Source organism: Carya illinoinensis, chromosome 7, assembly GCF_018687715.1.
Source record: "Carya illinoinensis cultivar Pawnee chromosome 7, C.illinoinensisPawnee_v1, whole genome shotgun sequence".
Lineage (NCBI taxonomy): Eukaryota > Viridiplantae > Streptophyta > Magnoliopsida > Fagales > Juglandaceae > Carya > Carya illinoinensis.
In genome coordinates, this window is record NC_056758.1 from 9,467,799 (window position 1) to 9,487,418 (window position 19,620).

At 33.2% G+C, this 19,620-nt stretch overlaps 1 protein-coding gene across 1 annotated transcript; it reads right to left on the reverse strand.

Annotated features, from left to right (window-relative positions):
• Nucleotides 1–12,814: 12,814 nt before the first annotated feature.
• Nucleotides 12,815–13,568, reverse strand: LOC122315018 (chaperone protein dnaJ 11, chloroplastic-like). The gene has a single exon (XM_043130697.1). The coding sequence runs from the start codon at nt 13,469–13,471 to the stop codon at nt 13,031–13,033; it is 441 nt and encodes a 146-aa protein (XP_042986631.1). The 5' UTR covers nt 13,472–13,568; the 3' UTR covers nt 12,815–13,030.
• Nucleotides 13,569–19,620: the final 6,052 nt, after the last annotated feature.

Genomic DNA, 19,620 nt, shown 5'->3' on the forward strand with positions numbered 1-19,620 from the left:
CTTTACTAGCAATCACTTGCAGTAAATTTTTGTTTTTCCGATTTTCTTATATATTTGGTTGATCATTCTTTTTAAGCTTAGGCTCTGTTTGGCTTCTGGGAAACCACTGAACATGAAGATGTCTCAACAACAACCTCAGCAACCAAACATAGCGCGAGATCCTTAGTGAAAGTTTGGGTATTGATTTGAGTCTGAAGAGTACGTAGTATTTGGAATCAAACAATTTTGTCAGTTCTTGAGTGTGAAATACAACATTTGCGGCTTGAGATCATCTTGTTTTAATTATATGACATTTGGTTTTAATGATTTTATGTTCTTAAATATTGTTCTCTATTAGTTCCTGAGAATAAATATTCTTGCTTGATTAGAATACCAAAGTACTTTTATGACAAGCTGATGACACAGTACTTTGCATCTACAGATTGCTTTCCTATTCATTAAACTCTCAGAATCTCTTTAGTTTCATATATAATATATTTTCATTTCTATAATTTCTCATTTCTGATCTGGATTTTCTAGCCAGCTAGCTTAATTTGAATCCTTAAAAGTCACTACAATACATGCATATATTACGGAAAAATTGAAAACAGCCACCCAACAAACACAATTATAACCTTGTGACGAATTGAATTTTGTGACGGTTTACTGTTTGTCAGTCACAAAGAATATTTTTGTGATGATTTGTAATAACATCCCAACCTTTAGTTTAATGTTCGAACGTGACCAACTTTTAATAACGTACAGTTGGATTCTCGATATCATGTAAGTATTTCTTCTCATGAATAAAGAAAAATATTCAATCCTCATCACCAACCAAAATAGTGCTTAATGTAAAGTTAGAAAGCGAGAACCCAAAACACCTAAATCAGCTACCACACAAGATCTCCCTCATACGCACAACCAATTAAGCATAAAGATCTATAATATTGTTTAATTCTTTTCTAATCCCTACATATTGACTTTATCTTTTGCCATATTCCCATATAATATATATATATATATATATATATATATATATATATATATATATATGTGCAAGTAATCAAAGGTTAGAAAAAAGAATAGCAAGCTCATGTTCATTTCCATTCTAATTTCAAAAATGGAATTATATATACACTCACAGCTGCAAATATCATTTCTCTTCCCGTATATATATATACATTCAGTTTCCACCCTCTCATCCATAAGTGTACATATATAAATATATATATATGTGTGTGTGTGTGTGTCAAGTACTCTCCATATATTGAGTTTTGCTTTGACTTTGATATATTTGAATTAAAAAATTATTTTATTATTATAAAAGTGTGATATTGATGTGGAACTCGATCACAATTCAGTACTTCGATCTCTTTACCAAACTGCAAACTCAATTCATATTAATTATCAAGATGGTGTTATATATAATAATCATGTGTGTGAGTGAAGGATCGATCGATGATCCATTCATGAAATATATAATTTCAAGCTTTTGAATAAATAGTATTTAAACATTAATTGTATCAAAAGAAATAAATCTTGAATTAAAAGTTGCATTCCACTTGTGAGAGGAACTCCCACTTCGATCATAATAGAGACAAAAATAACAGTGTTTTTTTTTTTTAAAGAGCAATGTTATTATTATCTCGCTTTTATTCATTTTGTTTTAAATATATTGACATTTTACATTTCCATCTTATAATAATTTCTTATTTTAAAAAATCAATAAACAATAACACTTTATCACAGTGGGATAAGTGTGAGATATTGTAGAGTTTTCCTTTCTCAAAACCCTACATATGATTGATTTTACTTTATAAAAACATACTTAAGCAACTAAGGTTAAAAAATAATTCAAAGGCTTTTGGCCTTATTGGCATTATTCTCAACTTCTAAAATTGAGATTTGGAGCTCAAAACCTCCCCAAAATGTATTAAAAAGGAAAGAAAAAAAAAAAAAAAAAAGTAACTAATGTTAAAAAATAAAGAAATCAATCATAAATTTGGAACTGTTGAGCGAAATGTACAAGGCCGGCCTAGCCCGTTATTAATATAAAGGCCCATTTCCAAGGCAAAAGGGAAAGTGACAAGGTCAAGAGATAAACGATAAAACTGGTGACTTAATAGGGAAAATGTTAAAAACATAAAGGCGGTAAATTGCGGTTAAAAAAGTGGGCATATAACATAAACTGATAATGATGTCTTTATACTTTATTTATTATTATTTTATTATTATTTTTTCTTTTTATTATTTGAATCTAGATTAAAAATTCTAGAACATGACCTTTTTACAGGGGTGTATAAAAAAAACAAGTAAATCATACTAGACTATACCAAAATTACGGGTTTAATCTGTTATCGAGTTTGGTTTAGTCTAGTATCATTTTTTTTTTTTTTTAAAAAAAATTGGTCAAAATCAGTTCGATTCTTGTTTTTCTTTTTCTAAAACCAGATCGGTTCATATATACATATATATATATGTATATTAATTTTTTATATTATATATAATTATATGTTATATAGAAATTATATATAAAATAATTTTGTATTATATGATAAATTACTCATTAATATAATATTAAATTTTAAAATCTTATATTATTATATTTTATTGTATTAATAGTTATACTAATACTATATCACTATATATTATAATATACTATAATATATCACTATATTCTATATTATAATATATCACTATAGCTTATAATATAATTATAATATATATTATAATATATTATTACTATAGTATTATATATTATAATATACTATATTAAATATAATATATAATATATTATATTAAAACAGGATAATCAGACCGAATCAGATTAGAAACCTGTAAAACCGGAATACCGGTTTAAGAGGTTAACCGGTATGTAATTGATTTTGAAAAATGCAAAATCGATATATACCGGTTTGATCCTAAATTTTATCCAAAATCGGACTGGACCAGACCGGTTACACCCTAACCTTCTTGTATAATTTAGAAGAAAATAAATTCAATCAACAACCTAATTATGTAATTTAATTAAAAATAAATTTAATTTTACAAAAATCAACTCAAAGAGCAAAAGAAGATCAATTTTTTTACAATTTAATTTTTTTTAATTAAATTATATGATTATGTTAGTTAATTGAATTTATTTTCTTATAAATTATACAAGAAGATCATGTTCTTATATTTTTAATCCAAATTCAAATACCAAAAGGGAAAAAAAAAAAAAGTTAGATTGTAAAACAGTAGTAAATGAAGTGTAAAAGCATCATTATCCTTAAATAAAGGGATAACTTCAAAGAGAATAAATAAAATGAGCGTAAAAATTGTATATATCTATATGGGCATTTTTTACTTCTAGACATTGTTTGGATTGCAAGATGACTTCATCATGTCTTATCTTATTTTAATATTTAAATATCATAAATATAAATATTTTTTAATTTTAAATAATCAATTTTTCATCTAATCATTACCTAATTATTATAAATTTTCTAAACTTTCAAACAAATAATAAAAAACAATTCAACTTTTTTCAAATCTAAAAGTAAAAATAATATTAAAAAATAATATTCTAACAATATTTTAACTTTATATTACTTTTTATACTCTTAGATTTCTCAAAATTCTATAAAACATCTTAACTCAAACCATTTTACTACTATTCATAAACTATTTTACAACTATTTATAAATTTCTCATCTTATCTCAACATGATCCAAACAAGGCCTTAATTAAACTTGGAGACATTTTCTTTAGGGTAATACTCTAGCCACAAGTGGATTACACAAAATCAATCTCACAAACTGACGTGAGTTGATATTGTTCTTTAGATTATAAAATTATTTTTATTGTAAAGTAAATCTAACATATTAGATAAAACTATATTAATTTATGAGATTATTTTAATAATCTATTTATGAATTATGAAACGTAGGCTTTAATTCTAAATTATCACAAGAATTTAAATGTTTCTCTCATTATTTATATTATGATTAATTAATTTATAAATGAGCATCGTTCGTCCAAGCATCACTACGGGAGATTCGATCACACTGTTAACCTCTTCCAGTCTTGACGAACGTGAATCACCCAAAAAAGACCGATATCTTCTAATATATAGAAATTTATATATATATATATATATATAAAAGAAATCCAGGACGGTGCTTTCACAACCTGCTATTTTGTCTGCGGTGAGGAAATCTAAATGCCTTCGTACATACATTCATTTTCTCGGTAGTCGGCACCGCTCGAAAGAGACGTTTGCGGTACGCATGATATCTGCCATCCATACATAATTAATTAAGCCAAAAATATAAACCGGATACTACTATTTCCGTCGGTGAAATGGTGGATTTAATAACTTGTTTTATAAAATAAATTTATAAATTTACATAATTTAATTTGTTAGATTTATTTTATATTAGAAAGAATTTTATAATACCAAAAATTATATTAAATTACGTTAATTTATAAATTTAATTTAAATATATATTTAATTATGTACTACTACCATGACCACTACTAGTATCGTCTCATTTAATAGTAGATAAGAGAAATAATTTATATAAATCTTAAATAGAAAAATCTCGCGCAGACTTTTGTAAAAAAGTAAATCTTATAGTGAAAAATGTAAAAAAAAAAATTGTTCTTTTTTAGTGAGACCTAATTTTTATAAAAGACTTACACAAGACTTGTCTACTTAATATTTATATGTAAGATTACTCATTAGACAATGCGAGTGATTTATTTATCAGTATTCCCTAGGTTAATAAATAAATGAAAAATATTTAGTTCATAAACATATTTTATAAAATTAAATTCACGATATCTAATTATTATTATTATTTTTTAGAAATAGAAACCATTTGGTTTCATTAATGATCATGAAGGATGAATTCATGGTATAATACCTCCATACAAATGCTCTCCTCGTACAGTTGTAAAGCATCCTTAGCTAGATTATGTGCTACTTGGTTATAAGTCCTAGGGATAAAATTGATAGACCAGCTAAGCATCTTAGTAAGTAAATGCTCGATGTCTCTAACTATCATCCTTGCAAAATTTCCAGTTTTGTGGCAGCCTTGTATTGCCTTCACCACCTGTTGTGCATTCCTTCCAGTATGACATGTTCCAGGCCAAGCCACTGACATAGAGTGACTGCTTTGAGCGCTGCAATGGTCTTAGCCAGGTGAGCATCAAAAAAAGAGTTCCTAGGATATCTTAAGCTTGCAATGACCATTCCCTTTAAGTCTCTGATCACCACCTGTATACCTTATCTACTGCCGCATCTCAATTAGTTTTGTACGAGTTGGGACGTGGGGTAGACCTAGAAGTGACAATATGTTATACGACTCGTTAATTCAATACGAATACGACACGATAATAACGGATTATGGTTTGGTCTTAACGGATTCGGGTCAAAACGGGTTGACCCGTTAAGATACGATTGCTTAACGGGTTGATATCGGGTTAACCCGTTTTGATATGTTATAACCCGTTATGACATGTTAAAAAAGTTAAAATTACAATTAAACCCTTATACTTAAAAGTAAAATTGTTAAAATTTCAATTTCGATATTTTTATTATCTAGATTGTAATTTTGTACTTATAGTTAGTTTTATAATTTTTATAGATTTTGTGATTTTAACATTTATATAAAATTTTGCTAAATTTAATCAAGTCAAAAAAGTTAATTTTGGGCATATGCAACTTATTTACATAAACAGTTTGAAACGGATCGTATTGTGTTGTGTTAACCTATTTCGTAGTATTTATTAATGGGTCAAAACAAGTTGACACGACACGACCCGTTATATTAACGGATCGTGTTAGGGTTTGAAATTTTGACATGATAAACTTAATGGGCCGGGTTAGGGTTGATATATATAATATAATATACATATTTTAATACGACATGAACACGACCCGTTAACACGATTTGACATTCCTAAGTAGGCCACTAAGCTCCTGGTTGGTTGGTCATTGAGAATGGTTATTGATACATTAATTTCATTTAATATTTTTAATTTTTAGTTGATGTATAACTTAATTACACGAATATACATTATAGTTTATACCAAAGAAAAAATTGAAAAATAAAACTAGATTCTTTTTTGGCTTACAAAAAGAAGAAAGAAAGTGTTTTTTGAAATCTCAACACATAAAATGTTTAATCTGTGTTTGCAGATCGCATTTAATGCTAATGGCAATATGTCATTTCCTTGTATACATTTTTTCAAGAGCACGCACAATCATTGATTTGAATTCTAAATCAAGAAAATTAAATATTTGACTAATTAGCAGATAATTAAAACCGCTACTTTATGGTTTGTGTCAACTTGTCCACACAAGTTCAATCATAGCTCAACGTTATCGGTCACTGTAATTATTTCAGATAACATATTTCAACCTTAGTTTGACTTTATAAACATAAGGTTCCTTTATTTATGTTCTAGAAGCCTTAAAATACAATTATTTTATTTTTATTTTATTTTTTCTCTCTTCAAGTATTAAGTTTTGTTATGCAACTTTCATTTTTTTTTTTCATCAAAGAAAAAAGAAAATTGGAGAAATCTATTTCATTCTTATTTAATAATGATTCTTTATTATTAATCTTATCTCTCTCTCTCTCTCTCTCTCTCTCTCTCTCTCTCTCTTTTTAATTAATGTGACATATTCAAGTAACTTTATAAATTTACCATTTAAATATTAAAAATCACTTAAAATATGATATACCGATTTACATAATTGAGATGAAAAGCATATTTTTTTTTTGAGACAGATTCTCATTTTAATATCTAAAAAAACCATCATTTATATAAATATATCATCAAATCTTGATCTTTTAACATTTTTAAAGAACCCATTACTCAATTGGAAGAAATTCCTCAAACCCATTTGCCTAATTTCTACAACTCTCTATACTATTTGAAATATGAGTAATGTTATATTTCATATTTTCATTATATTTTCATTTCATTACGTAAGATATAATATATTTATTACTATTGAATAATCACTATGTCACATCGTACACAAAAAGACGAGAGTAAGATAATAGTATGATGTATATAATTTTCCTTATAACACATAAATACACACATATTGTTATGAACTCAATGAAAAATGAGAGAGTTTCAAGAGATTGAGAGAGAAAGAGATAGAACTCAGAGAGATTATCAAACTTATGAATTCCTTAAAGGATACGGCGATATATATAGGAGTACAAAAGAGACTATGCTTTTGACGACTAGCACTATGCATTTGACGACTAGCACTATGCATTTGACGACTAGCTAAATGTGGTCATATAATTTAAGATAGTTTATAACACTTCCCCTTTGGATGACCATATTTAAAGAATATGCCTCGTTAAAACCTTGCCAAGGAAAAATCCTGTGGGAAAAAACCAATGGCGAAGGAAAAAGAGTACAGTATTCATGTGTATCGCCGAGTGCTTTAGGATTGCCTCATTAAAACCTTGCAAAGGAAAACCCAGTGGGATAAAACCTTAGCGAAGGAAAAAGAGTACAATCAGCACAAGTCTTCAAGACATTACTTCTCCTGAAAAGTGTATGATAACAGGTTTTCAAACCTCCGCATTCTAATGTTCTGCATAATCTTCTTAAATGTTGCAGTTGGTAATGCTTTAGTGAATAAATCTGCCAGATTTTTACTTGACCGTACCTTCTTGATATCAATTTCAACTTTCTTATCATGAATTGCAATGATTTTCTTGTGTGTATTTGAAAGATAACTCGCATCTGTACATCCAGCTAACTGTGGACTTGATCCATGTTGATAAAATAATCACAACTGGATCTTTCTGCTCATCACTACTCTTCTGGAGTTGTACTCTTCTGGAGTTCTTGTAAATAATACAGTTAGTGGAGAATTCATCAACATTAAACCGCTAACCTCATTTTTTAATAAAAACGGTGGCCAGCCTTTTAAGATCAGACAAGCACCGCGGATTTTCAACTCCTCTGTAGGTGTCAGGCGTGCTGTCAGGTGTCGCAGCTGTCAGGCGCCGCAGAGCTATGAAGCTATATTTCGTCTCTTTTCTCTTGTTTCACGAGAGATGTTGTATCATAATTTTCTCTATAAAAGAGATATTCAGCTCATCTTTATTCGCATATCATCTTCTTCACTTTTCTGTAATCATACTGCATTTTTACTCTGCAATCTTTTTCTGCATTCTTATCCTACAATGGCTCAGCGATCTTCTCATGGCCAATATATGAGGTACTCAGCACCTCGTTCATCAGCTATTCCTGCTTCTACCACAGGTGCTATCATGCAATATAATGATCTGACTCATAGGTCAGATAATGAAGCTATCTATGAGCTTGTAAGTCTCGATACCCAATACTCATCATCCATTGTCGCATTTTCTCAGCGACTGCAATCCAGAACTTGTGGAGTTGACAATCTCCACAAGAATATTGCTATACTTCAGCGACTTCTTCTGGAGTCCAACATGAAGATAGAATCAATAAAGTAAGAGAATAGGAAGTTAGAATCCTTACTTAAATCTTCTTTTCGATTGCCCACCCCTTTAGATAGGGATGCCATGCAGATTCTTGAAGAACAAGAGCATTTGAAGAATGAGGCAAAGTGCCTCAAATTTCTGTAATTCTTGCTTCAAGATAATAAAATAATATTTCACAAATATTCATATTTGTGTTTCTATCTTTTAGTAGATGTTCTGTGTGCTCACTTTTATTTCTTCTTTAAAAATGCACACTTCATATCAAACCCATAATATGAATCTGAAATATTAATTGTATTAAAATATGGTATTTCATGACTAATAACATCATCAATCTTCCCCTTGAAGCCGCAAGGGTTTCAGATTTATATTTCAAATATGTGCAATTTTCATGAGCTCTTCTGGAGCCTCAATGACATTTAAATCATATATATAAACTGCAATAATAGCTTGTTTCCATTTGCGTTTGAATTACTTTAGATCATATAAGGATCTTTGAAACTTGATAGAATATATATTTTTAGATGTATTCATATTAGAAGTTTCAGACATTTTCTATCCTTTAGGGATTTTCATACATATATCATGATCCAATGATCCATATAAATATGCAGTTAATCATGTATATCCAAACTCTCGGTAACTTTCAAGCTAATAAAAATCTCAATATGATTTCAACCACTTCAATATTGTTTCTTCGAGAAACTAACTTGTGATTTCTATATCATATTTTCATATTAAAAGTTTCAGGCTTTTTATATCATGTATATAAATATCTACTGATATTTAACAAAAAACACCTCTTTAGGTGTTTGGACTTCAAGTCCATATTTATCACATTTTACTTTGTGATATCAATTCTGCAAGAATTGAGAAACTGATTCGTGATTTATCTATCACACTTTTATTTCCTGTCTATAAATACCCACTGACATTCAACAAGCATCACCTCTTTAGGTGTTTGGACTATAAGTCTTGATGTATCATATTTTACTAGTGAATCGATTCTGCAGGAATTGTTTCTTTCAAATTTGGCCAATATTTTACGTCGTATTCTTCGACGATTCTTGATTCACTTTCATCATTACTTCTGGTAATGTCAATTGCCATCTCATATGGAAATACGTTGTTGACAACGATTTTATTTCTATCCATAATTTCTCCATTATTCATGAAATGTAACGAGATCTCGTTATTTTCAGGTACCTGTCCCTCTTCAAGGGAAGACATTTTCATGAAAAACCTCTTCAGGAGGCACTCTTCAAGAGTTTATATAGGAGAATTTTATACAGAGAATTTGGATGGACTTTATTGCTTGTTTTGTGGGTATGGTCTCGTCAGAAGCACCAAATTATTTGTTCCTTTCTCTTTTGAGATGCAGTACCTTTTGTATCAATAGGTCTCACATGCTTTCAGACTGCTGAATTTCTTAATTGTCCTACAGGGACTTCAATCCTCACTGGGATTTTAGCAGCTAGAATATGAGACATTTTTATCTTATTGCATCCAAAATTTAATTATCATCTGAACTTCTGGTTCATATATGATAATTAAGATAACATCGAATAATTTCATCTTATTTGCTTCAAGCAAATTTTTCTTTCCACTTTTGGTGGTAAGACTTTATAGTAAAAGAATCTTCTGGTTCTTTTATGGACGTCCATATGAAAATCATTCGACTTATTGTAATTGATTTTGGATGATCAAGATAACCATAAATGATACAAATATTTTGAATCATATCACCTTTTGATGCATCATAATATTTGATTCAATAATTTGTATAATATCATCTCAAAGAGAAAGCTTACAGCTTTTCCAATGCGAGCTTCTGGCCCGAAAAAATATTCATTATCACGTTCAATCTCTTAGTTTATTTGAATAAAACACATCATTCTTTTCACTTCATGGAATAGAATGATATAAATTTATTATCATTCACTCCAGAGAATGATGTAGATCTAGTAAGACGTGACTAATAATTCTCATCAAAAGCTTATTATTTTGCTCAGTCACTGAAAGACAAGATATAAATTTAGAATATATTGTGAACGTTTGCATTTCATATTGCTACGTCAGGAGCATACTCGATATTGCTACTTCAGGAGCACATTCGAGACGTTCATTCAAATATATATTTTTTTCACAATTTCAATTATGCAACTTCAGGTGCATAAATCATAATGAGGTTTTGGTACACGTATCACTCATTCAAACTATGAGATACTCAAAAGCTGTTATTGATTTAGGGCGATCCTTCAGGAATGTTCCATTTTCATTCTCAGATAAATCATATCATCAATAATTTATAACAAGTATAAAAGAACAAATAAAACTTGTATCTTAGAGATTTCAAATAATATATTGAAAAATTTACTTGAAATAGAAGACTATTATCTTCAGTATCATCATAACCTTTGTATATTAGAGCAGACTTTTCTTCTATTTTCTTTTACGTCCATTCGCAGCCATGATTGACGAGCCTCTGGATCTCGAATGGACGAAACAAATATCAATGATGGGTACTGGAACTGGTAATTTCATGCTTTATGATCTGTGCTCATCAGAAAGCTAGCCATCTGCATTTTAAAATCAACAGAACCTTGTTCATTAGCATGGCATAGCTCAAGTGATAATTTAAAATCCACAAACGCCCTCTTTGCTGACTTTGTTGCATAAAGCCAAAATAGTAAGGGTCCCACCCTTTCAAGTTGTAGAATGCCTGCAGGTCTATCTAACAAAAGGACATCATAAATAATCATGATCTTTTCAAGATTTCCGCCTCTCTCTTCTCTTCTTTTTTTTTTTTTACAACTTTCTTTTTATTCCCTATTTGAAGTGAGTATATATACGTCGGCGGCCATAGATATCAATCTTTCTTTACCGTACGTAAAATCTTTAAACGAAAGTTAATTAATATATGAATTCTCGTGGTAAACTGATAAGGAAGGACCCAATGGGTAGAGTAGCAGAGTTTTTTTGTCTAGCTCGAATGAAAGGACCCCGTCCAGATCTAGAAGTTTGTCAAAGAAGCAGAGTTTGAGATTAAACTGCAGATTCTTGTTCTCATCAAGTGATCGATCTTTGTTCTTTCAAGATCGGCTTTCAAAGCTACTCTGCAAATTGAAGATCGTTCTTGTGCAAGTCCCTGTTTCGAGTTTCTCATATCTTCTGCAGCTGTAAAGAAAAAAAAATTAGAGATAAAAAAAAATTAGCTTCTCCTGAGCATGCTTGTACACCCTTCTGTGCTTCTTGCCTCCATCGTTGGAGGAGCTCTACAACTCTTTCCTTATAGGGGAAGTCTTCCAGGTCATGACCCATTAGATCCATCCTGATACTCTATTCGGTCGCCGCGCAGATCTTGCATGAAGCTCACACGGAAACCTGCATCTCTCTCGACTGTTGAATCGTTGGATCGTTCAGCTTGTTGGATCGTTTCGCTTGTAATTAAAAGACAGAAAATTGAATGAAGTGAGTGATATTATCGCTTTACAGATCATGTGATAATAAGCAAAAATCGAAAATATAAGAGTATAAAATCTCAGTGATTTTCTCCCTCCGTAATCGTTCGGCGATGCTGTGCATGAGAACGTCGGTATTCTTCTTGAACGTCCTAGAGCTCCTGGTAGCAAACCAGAAGAACTGAAAGCTTTGGCAGCGTGGATTTCAGAGTTGGCGAGAGAGAGAGAAGAAGGAGCAAGAGAGAGAACGGAGAGTAATCGTGCTGATAACGTGTTATGAACTAAATGAAAAATGAGAGAGTTTCAAGAGATTGAGAGAGAAAGAGATAAAACTCAGAGAGGTTATCAAACTTATGAATTCCTTAAAGGATACGGCGATATATATAGGAGTACAAAAGAGATTATGCTTTTGACGATTAGCACTATATATTTGACGATTAGTACTATGTACTAGTACTATGCATTTGACGACTAGCACTATGCATTTGACAGCTAGCTAAATGTGGTCATACAATTCAAGATAATTTATAATACATATATATATATATATATATCTTGATTCATAATATCTCTTGTTCCTCCACTCTGCTCGCATATAAGACACTCAAACATATCGTTATTCCATCTTTATTGGTTCCTTCGGAATAATGTTAGTGGTGGGGCTTATAAACATGAACGTGCATACATTATATGAATAGCTTTGTATTTCCATTTCCGTGGCTGACTTCTCGTATGCCACCAAAAAGCAGAAAAGTTTATTTCACATCATTGATTTAAATTTTAATATATATTTTCCTTAATTATCATTTTTTTTCCATCGATAAGTAAATTTTTCTTTTTCATTTTCTTATGCATTATAAACCAGAAAATATAAATTTAATATTATGTATCAATATTTCTGGATCTCATTCATAAATATATTGATTCCTTTTTCCGACTATGACAGACTGAGTTTCGAGACGAAGATAGAAGAAGATATTATATGTACAATCAACTCAGTAGGAAATAATATATTTAATATATATCGGAGTAATCTGTCATTATCTTCACTGTAATCTAGATTAGCTATCAACTCGGTGATCCGGCGAGTAAACTCGGTCACCAGCACTGGTCCGTCTCCCAGTTCCTGCGGGAGTGGCCGGAGAACTCCGAAGTCGCCGTCAAAGGCTTGTGCGGCCTGAAAAGCTTGCGATCGTAATCTGCGCGCTTGTCGGGGTCCGATAGGGTGGAGTACGCAGCGTGTATCCTCATGAACTCGCCGGCGGACGAGTCCTTCCGAGCGGGGACGGCCACGACGTCAGGATGGCATGTCCTCGCCAATCGCCGATACGCCGTCTTGATCTCCTGGTACGTGGCACCCGTGTGGATACCGAGGATCTCGTACAGCGAGGTGCACGCGGTGGCCATATACGATGTCGTGCTACAGCTTTCGGTAGGAGTGGCGGCGAAGGCGAGAGGCGGAGCGAATCTGAAACGTGCCGATCGTTTTGCGGAGAAGTTCGGAGCGGTCAGAATTGTAGGGCAAGGGGCAGAGAGCATGGTACGGTGACGCGTAGTGCGGTTGTGACGGTGAGACTGAGAGAGCTAGGAGCCCGGGAAGCTGGGGGGTAAGTCTGGGTCTGGGTCTGGGGCTGGGGCTCGGGTTTAAATATATAGTTGGGGGGAGGGAACGGGATGGGCTCGGGGTTAATTTAACCAGGATTGGTGGTTAAGTTGTGCTCTCGTGGCGCGGGTTAAGGAGCGAATAATTCTTATCCATGGGGGGCTGGGATTGGGTGCTGTGTCAGCAAATTCATTATCCAAGATTCCAAATTTCGTTATTGAGTGATGCCGGATGTACAGAGAAAAGGTATCGAAATTCTACCGAGTGCATTTTTTTTATAAATATTATTTTAATTATTTTTTATTTAATTTATTATATTTTTAAATATATATTTTTTAAAAATCACACCATTATTTAAAAAAATATACTTAATCACTAAATTAAAAAAATACATTTGATAAAAAAAAAAAAAATTCAATTCAAGAACTTTATCATTTCTCTTGGACTATTGTTCATGATGCACCCCCTGTGTGGATAAAGGAACTGTGACTTGTCCAATTAGATGAAGCCTTTAGTTCAATATTTTGAATATCGTATTGGATGCTGTATTGGTCAAGACACTGAAACGAAATATTTTGATACTGATACCGTTTCGTATATCGTTTTGAGATAGTCGATATATAAATATATATAAATTATATTTTAAAATAATAGTCTATATATAAATAAATTATACATGAATACATATGTATATATAAATTATAAATAGTCTGGTATGAATTGGGGGTCAAAAAATAGATTATATCTTAAAAAAAAAAAGATAAAGGCCGAAATACCGGCCAGTGTAGGCCGTTACGCAGGCCAGTACATGTCGTAATATAGGTCGGTATGACTGGTATTTCAATTGGTACGAAACAAATACCATACCTGTACCAGCCTAATGACCAGTATGGAATGTATGGACCAAAAACAATGCTTTAGTTTCGTTGAAATCTTTCATTTATTATATTATATTTGCTATTAATTAATTAAGACATCATTTGACCCTTCATTCCATTCTTAATTTATTATTTTAATTTCAACTATCCATTAATGAATATTTTTATTTTCAAAATAATAGTCTATTGATAAGTCTTTCTACTTGAGATCCTATTTAGAAGAGTTTTGTTACATATAAGTACAGTTGCGCACTAATCTGTGTACCAGTACTGATTTATTCATACTTAAAATTTAAATTAATACTGTTTTCAATAAAATCTACTTTTTGACCAATCACATCACATTGGTGCACAGATTAGTATATAATTGTGGTTGCAACTATATTTTTCCTATTTAGAATTATGATTTTCTACCATTTTTCTGTCGAAATTATCTTCTACAATTCGGAAGAGATGAACACAATAAATATAGAAGAGTCCACATCTTGTGTAATCTCTCTTTGAATAGTAAAATGTGTTTGGGTAAAAAAATGATAAGAAATCTCAATTTTACTATACACACTATATAGGTAATTTCATTAGATTCAGAGTTTTAAATTTCTTTTATAAACCAAATCATCATATGTCAATAGCATAGAAAATGTGTTCCCTGTTGAGTTACAAATAAAATTTTTCATGTTGGATAGAGAATAACAAATCTATAAAATAAGATCAACATACATTATATAGCAAATGATAGGTTATGATTTGAGGCATTCTTTTCTGTATTCATGGAAGAGATTGACACTGGGGTAAGATAGGCGATTATTCTGATAGTTAGTTAAATAACGGAAGCTAGAGATTGAAATTGAGAAAATGCAAACAGAGAAAAAAATCTGAGATAAATTCTGAAATTAGGGTTTGTTTATAATAATAGAATAATAATCAAGATCCTTCTAAATCCTATAAGCCGGGCTTAAATAGCTAATGAAAAAGAAAAAATTGTAATTAAGGTCAAACAGTAAAATAAGAAATAAGATAATTATGGTTAAAATCTAGCTTAATAATCTGGAATAAAATTGTTACTAAAAATAAACATTACCATAACATAAAATTAACCAAAAATAAAAGAATTAACTAAAAGTGATGATTTAGAAGGAAAAAGGGCTGATAAGGGGCCCCACCAGGCAGAGTTTGGTGACCACGACGTGTGCGCCAAAGAAAGCTTTCCGGATTGGGGTTAAATGAGTGATCTTGACACCTATAGCCTAAGTTATGAAAAATATATTGACACCACCACTTCTCCTCGCCTAACCGAGGAATAAATCTCATCGTCTAATGAGTATTATCATTTCTCATCCAAATCTGCTGCTTTTCCCTCAAATCATAGGAATACTTATCTTTTCCTGCCGGTTTTGCGCTGGTCTACCTTCTCAAGGTAGTCCAGTGCTTTTAACTTCGTATCTGTCAATTGACCCTCATTGGATTTGGATTCCCTTGCATCAGTGTCTCCAAGTTGGAAAGAACTCGCCCCCGAGTTCACGCCATTGTCAAAAAAGTATGGGCTAATGTGTTTGATGTTGAACACATTCGAAGTACTCATAAGTCTATACTCATTGTCATTGATCTTTTGGAGAACTTCACAAGGTCCAATCTTCCTATCCTTCAACTCATTGTACTCGCCAATAGGAAAATGATCACTGGTTATCACAGCCCAAACAAAATATCCAACATCAAAAAGTACGCAACGACATTTTTCGCCTTGAACCTTATACTTTGCATTGCTTGCTTGGATTTTGTACCTTGTTTGACTTGGTAGTGTACTTCTTGAAGATGCATTGCCATCTCCTTGGCCTTAACGTTCAGGCGGCCAATCCGTGGGACAGGGGCCAAGTCATGGGAGTCTAGTGGATTCTGACTATACACAACTTCAAATGGACTCAATCGGGTAGTTCGGTTCTTGGATTGATTGTAAGCAAACTTTGCTTGCGATAAGGCAAGGTCCCACTCTTTTGACTTACTACTTGCCAAAATCCTTAGGAGGCTGCCCAAACATCTATTCACCATCTTGGTTTGTCCGTTTGTTTGGGGGTGGTAGGCACTACTAAAGTTCTTCTTTCAGAGTCTTTCCCACATACTCTTTCAGAAATTACTCAAAAACCTCGTATCCCGATCTGAGGTGATGAATCGAGGAACACCATGCAGGTAAGCAATCTCCTTGAAAGAAAGATGGGCAACCCATGTGGCGTCCATGATCTTCCTACAAGCTACAAAATGGGCCATTTTAGAAAATTACTCGACCAAGATGAAGATTGAATCCATGGCGCATTGGGTTCTAAGTAAAGCCAATACAAAATCCATACTGACATCAAGCCACGGACCATCAGGTATAGGTAACAAAGTGTAAAGCCAAGCATTGGTTTGGTTCCCCTTCTCTCTCTAGCACACGCAAGATTTCTCCACATAACGTGCCACGTCACTTGTCAATTTAGACTAGTAGTAATCAACCACGATCAAAACTAATGACTTTTCTCACCCAAAGTGTCCTTCATCATGTAGTTTCCGTATAATGTATTCCCTCAAAGAGCAATTTGGGATACACAATTGTAGGCAACAGAGAAAAAACCTGTTGTGCAAAAGAAAATTACTCTACTGACCCTTAGTTACCCCTTGAAGAATCTTTCCAAAGGATGGATCTTTAGCGTACAATTCCGTAAAAGTGTCAAAGCTTGCCACCCTGGTACTCATATTGGTGAGAAGTGATACACATCGACTTAAATCGTCTGCAACCCAGTTCAAGCTCTCCAATTGGTACTTTAGTGAGAACGTGAACTCTTGCAGATAGGCGATCTACTTGGCATGTTGTCTGCTTAACTTGTGTTGCCCATTGATGTACTTCACCGCCTTGTGGTCAATACTTAGAATGAACTATTTTTGTACCAAATATTATCGCCAATGCTTTAGGGATTGTACAATGACATAGAACTCCAAGTCGTACGTGGAGTAATTTTGGGCCTTGGCCATTCCAAAATGGCTTCTACTTTGGATTGATCTGTGTGGACACCATTTGTAAAAACAACAAATCCAAGGAATGTAACAAAAGTGGTGAATAATGAGCACTTATTCTGGTTGACGAACAAACACTCATTTAGTAACATTTTGAAGACAGCTTAGAGGTGCTCTATATGTGCCCCTCACACTGGATTGTAGATGAGGATGTCATTAAAGTAGATGATGACAAACTTCCTCATAAACGACCACAACACCTGATGCATTAATCTCATAAACATATTAGGTGCGTTGGATAGCCCAAAATGCATGACCAACCACTTGTAGAGATCGTGCTGCTTCTTGAACACTGTCTTCTATTCGTCGCTAGGGCATATTTGGATTTGGTGATACCTGCTTTTAAAATCAATTTTAAAAGATCTTAGAGCCTGACAATTGATCTAGCATGTTGTCCAGTAGGGGAATAGATAATCTATACTTCACAGTGATTCCATTAATGGTTCTATTGTACACGCACATATGCCATGAACCATATTTCTTGGGTACCACGAGGGTAGGAAATGCACACGGACTCATGCTTTCAAGGATGTTGCCCCTCTCCAACAACTTTAGCACTTGACACTACAATTCTTTTGATTCCTTAGGGTTGAGGCGATATGCTACTCTGTTGGGTAAACTAGCTCCCGACACCAAGTCAATCTGATGTTATATGTCTCTTATGGGTGGTAAGCCAGGGGGGAAGGTCCTTCGGCATGAGATCTACAAACTCAGACAGTAACTACTAAACTCATGGTGATAACTCATGATCAACCCCATCAGGTCGTCACATGGCACCAAGGCAAACATCATGCATTCTTTATTTGCCTTCTCTAAGAATCTAGTTGTTGACAGAAGATTGTGCCCCTTTTCACCCCCAGAAGCAGGAGCAACTCCCTCTCTTCAAGGAGCTAAAACGAGCTTCTTGATTTTAATACTAAGGGAATAGGTGTTTTTATGCCCAATCATGAATCATGCTTTGATCATACTGCCATGGCATGCATAGTAGTAAATGGCAAGCATCTATGGATACCACGTCATACCACACCTTGCCAAAATACTTCCAACCAATCGTAAATGAGACCAAAAACTGTTTGTCAATGGTGACCTCACTGCCATTCTTTAACTGTGATAGTTTGTACAGCTTCTAGTAATGGTCTGTTTTGAGTTGCAGCTTTTGAACTTCATCCTTGGAGACTACGTTCTCACAGCTACCACTATCTATGATTAGTTTACACTCCTTCTTGAACATAGTGTAGGTAGTGTGAAAGAAATTAGTCCAAAACCAGTCTTCGCCTGAATCACCCTTGGGAGTTAGTAAGCTTTTTTTTTGACATGAAGGGTCTTGTTACCATCTTCGAGCAAGACATCCCATTCCTCGCCATATTTGCCATAGACTGGTTCTCCCATGCTCTTAACATCCTCTATGTCAACCTCATTGATCAGAAGGTTTTTTCCTTTTTGGTTGGTAGACTGTTTGAATTCTGTTGCCCTATGATTGGGCTTCCTAAATATGAAGCATCAAATATTAGTGGTGTTTGAACTTTAACCTTGAGTGGATTGCGGAGTACTATGAGTCCTGTGGATAGAGCCCATGTGCATTCTGATCGCCTCTAGGCTCAAGTTGCTTGGTTTGCTATTTCTACATGATTAGAACATGTTGATAGGCCTAAAAAATGGTCTACAGAGAGTGGAGGCTGAGGACGTCCTGTAAAGGTTGCTGCAAGCTACGCAAATAACGTACTACCATTTGCTCCTTAGTTTCGGAAAGATCATTCCAGGCCACCAACTGATAGAACTCCTTGGTTTACTCATTAACGGATTTCATTCCCTACCTCAAAATGTGAAGTCTTTGAAACAAGGTCTGAGTATATCCGAAGGGCAAAAAGTGACCCTTCATCTTCTCCCAGTCGTCAACCTTGGCTTTACCTTGTCGCTCCCTGAACCACTTCAATTGCTCCCACTAGGCAGACGCTCGGCCTTTCAGTTTGATGGCGACTAGTTTCACCTTTATATTATCTAGGACATCTTTGTAATAGGTTCAATCTGAAGCCTAGGTCTCCACCTTACTCCTCCCTACCACAATACTTCCATAATAAAGCACAATTGTGATATCGGTTTTCAAAATTAGATTCAGAATATTGATCATAAATCTGACCCTTCAAGTTTTGCTCCTCTAAATG

Bases quoted from the DNA above. Each gene is read 5' to 3' on its own strand.
- LOC122315018 (XM_043130697.1), bottom strand. From the start codon at position 13,471: ATGCTCTCTGCCCCTTGCCCTACAATTCTGACCGCTCCGAACTTCTCC.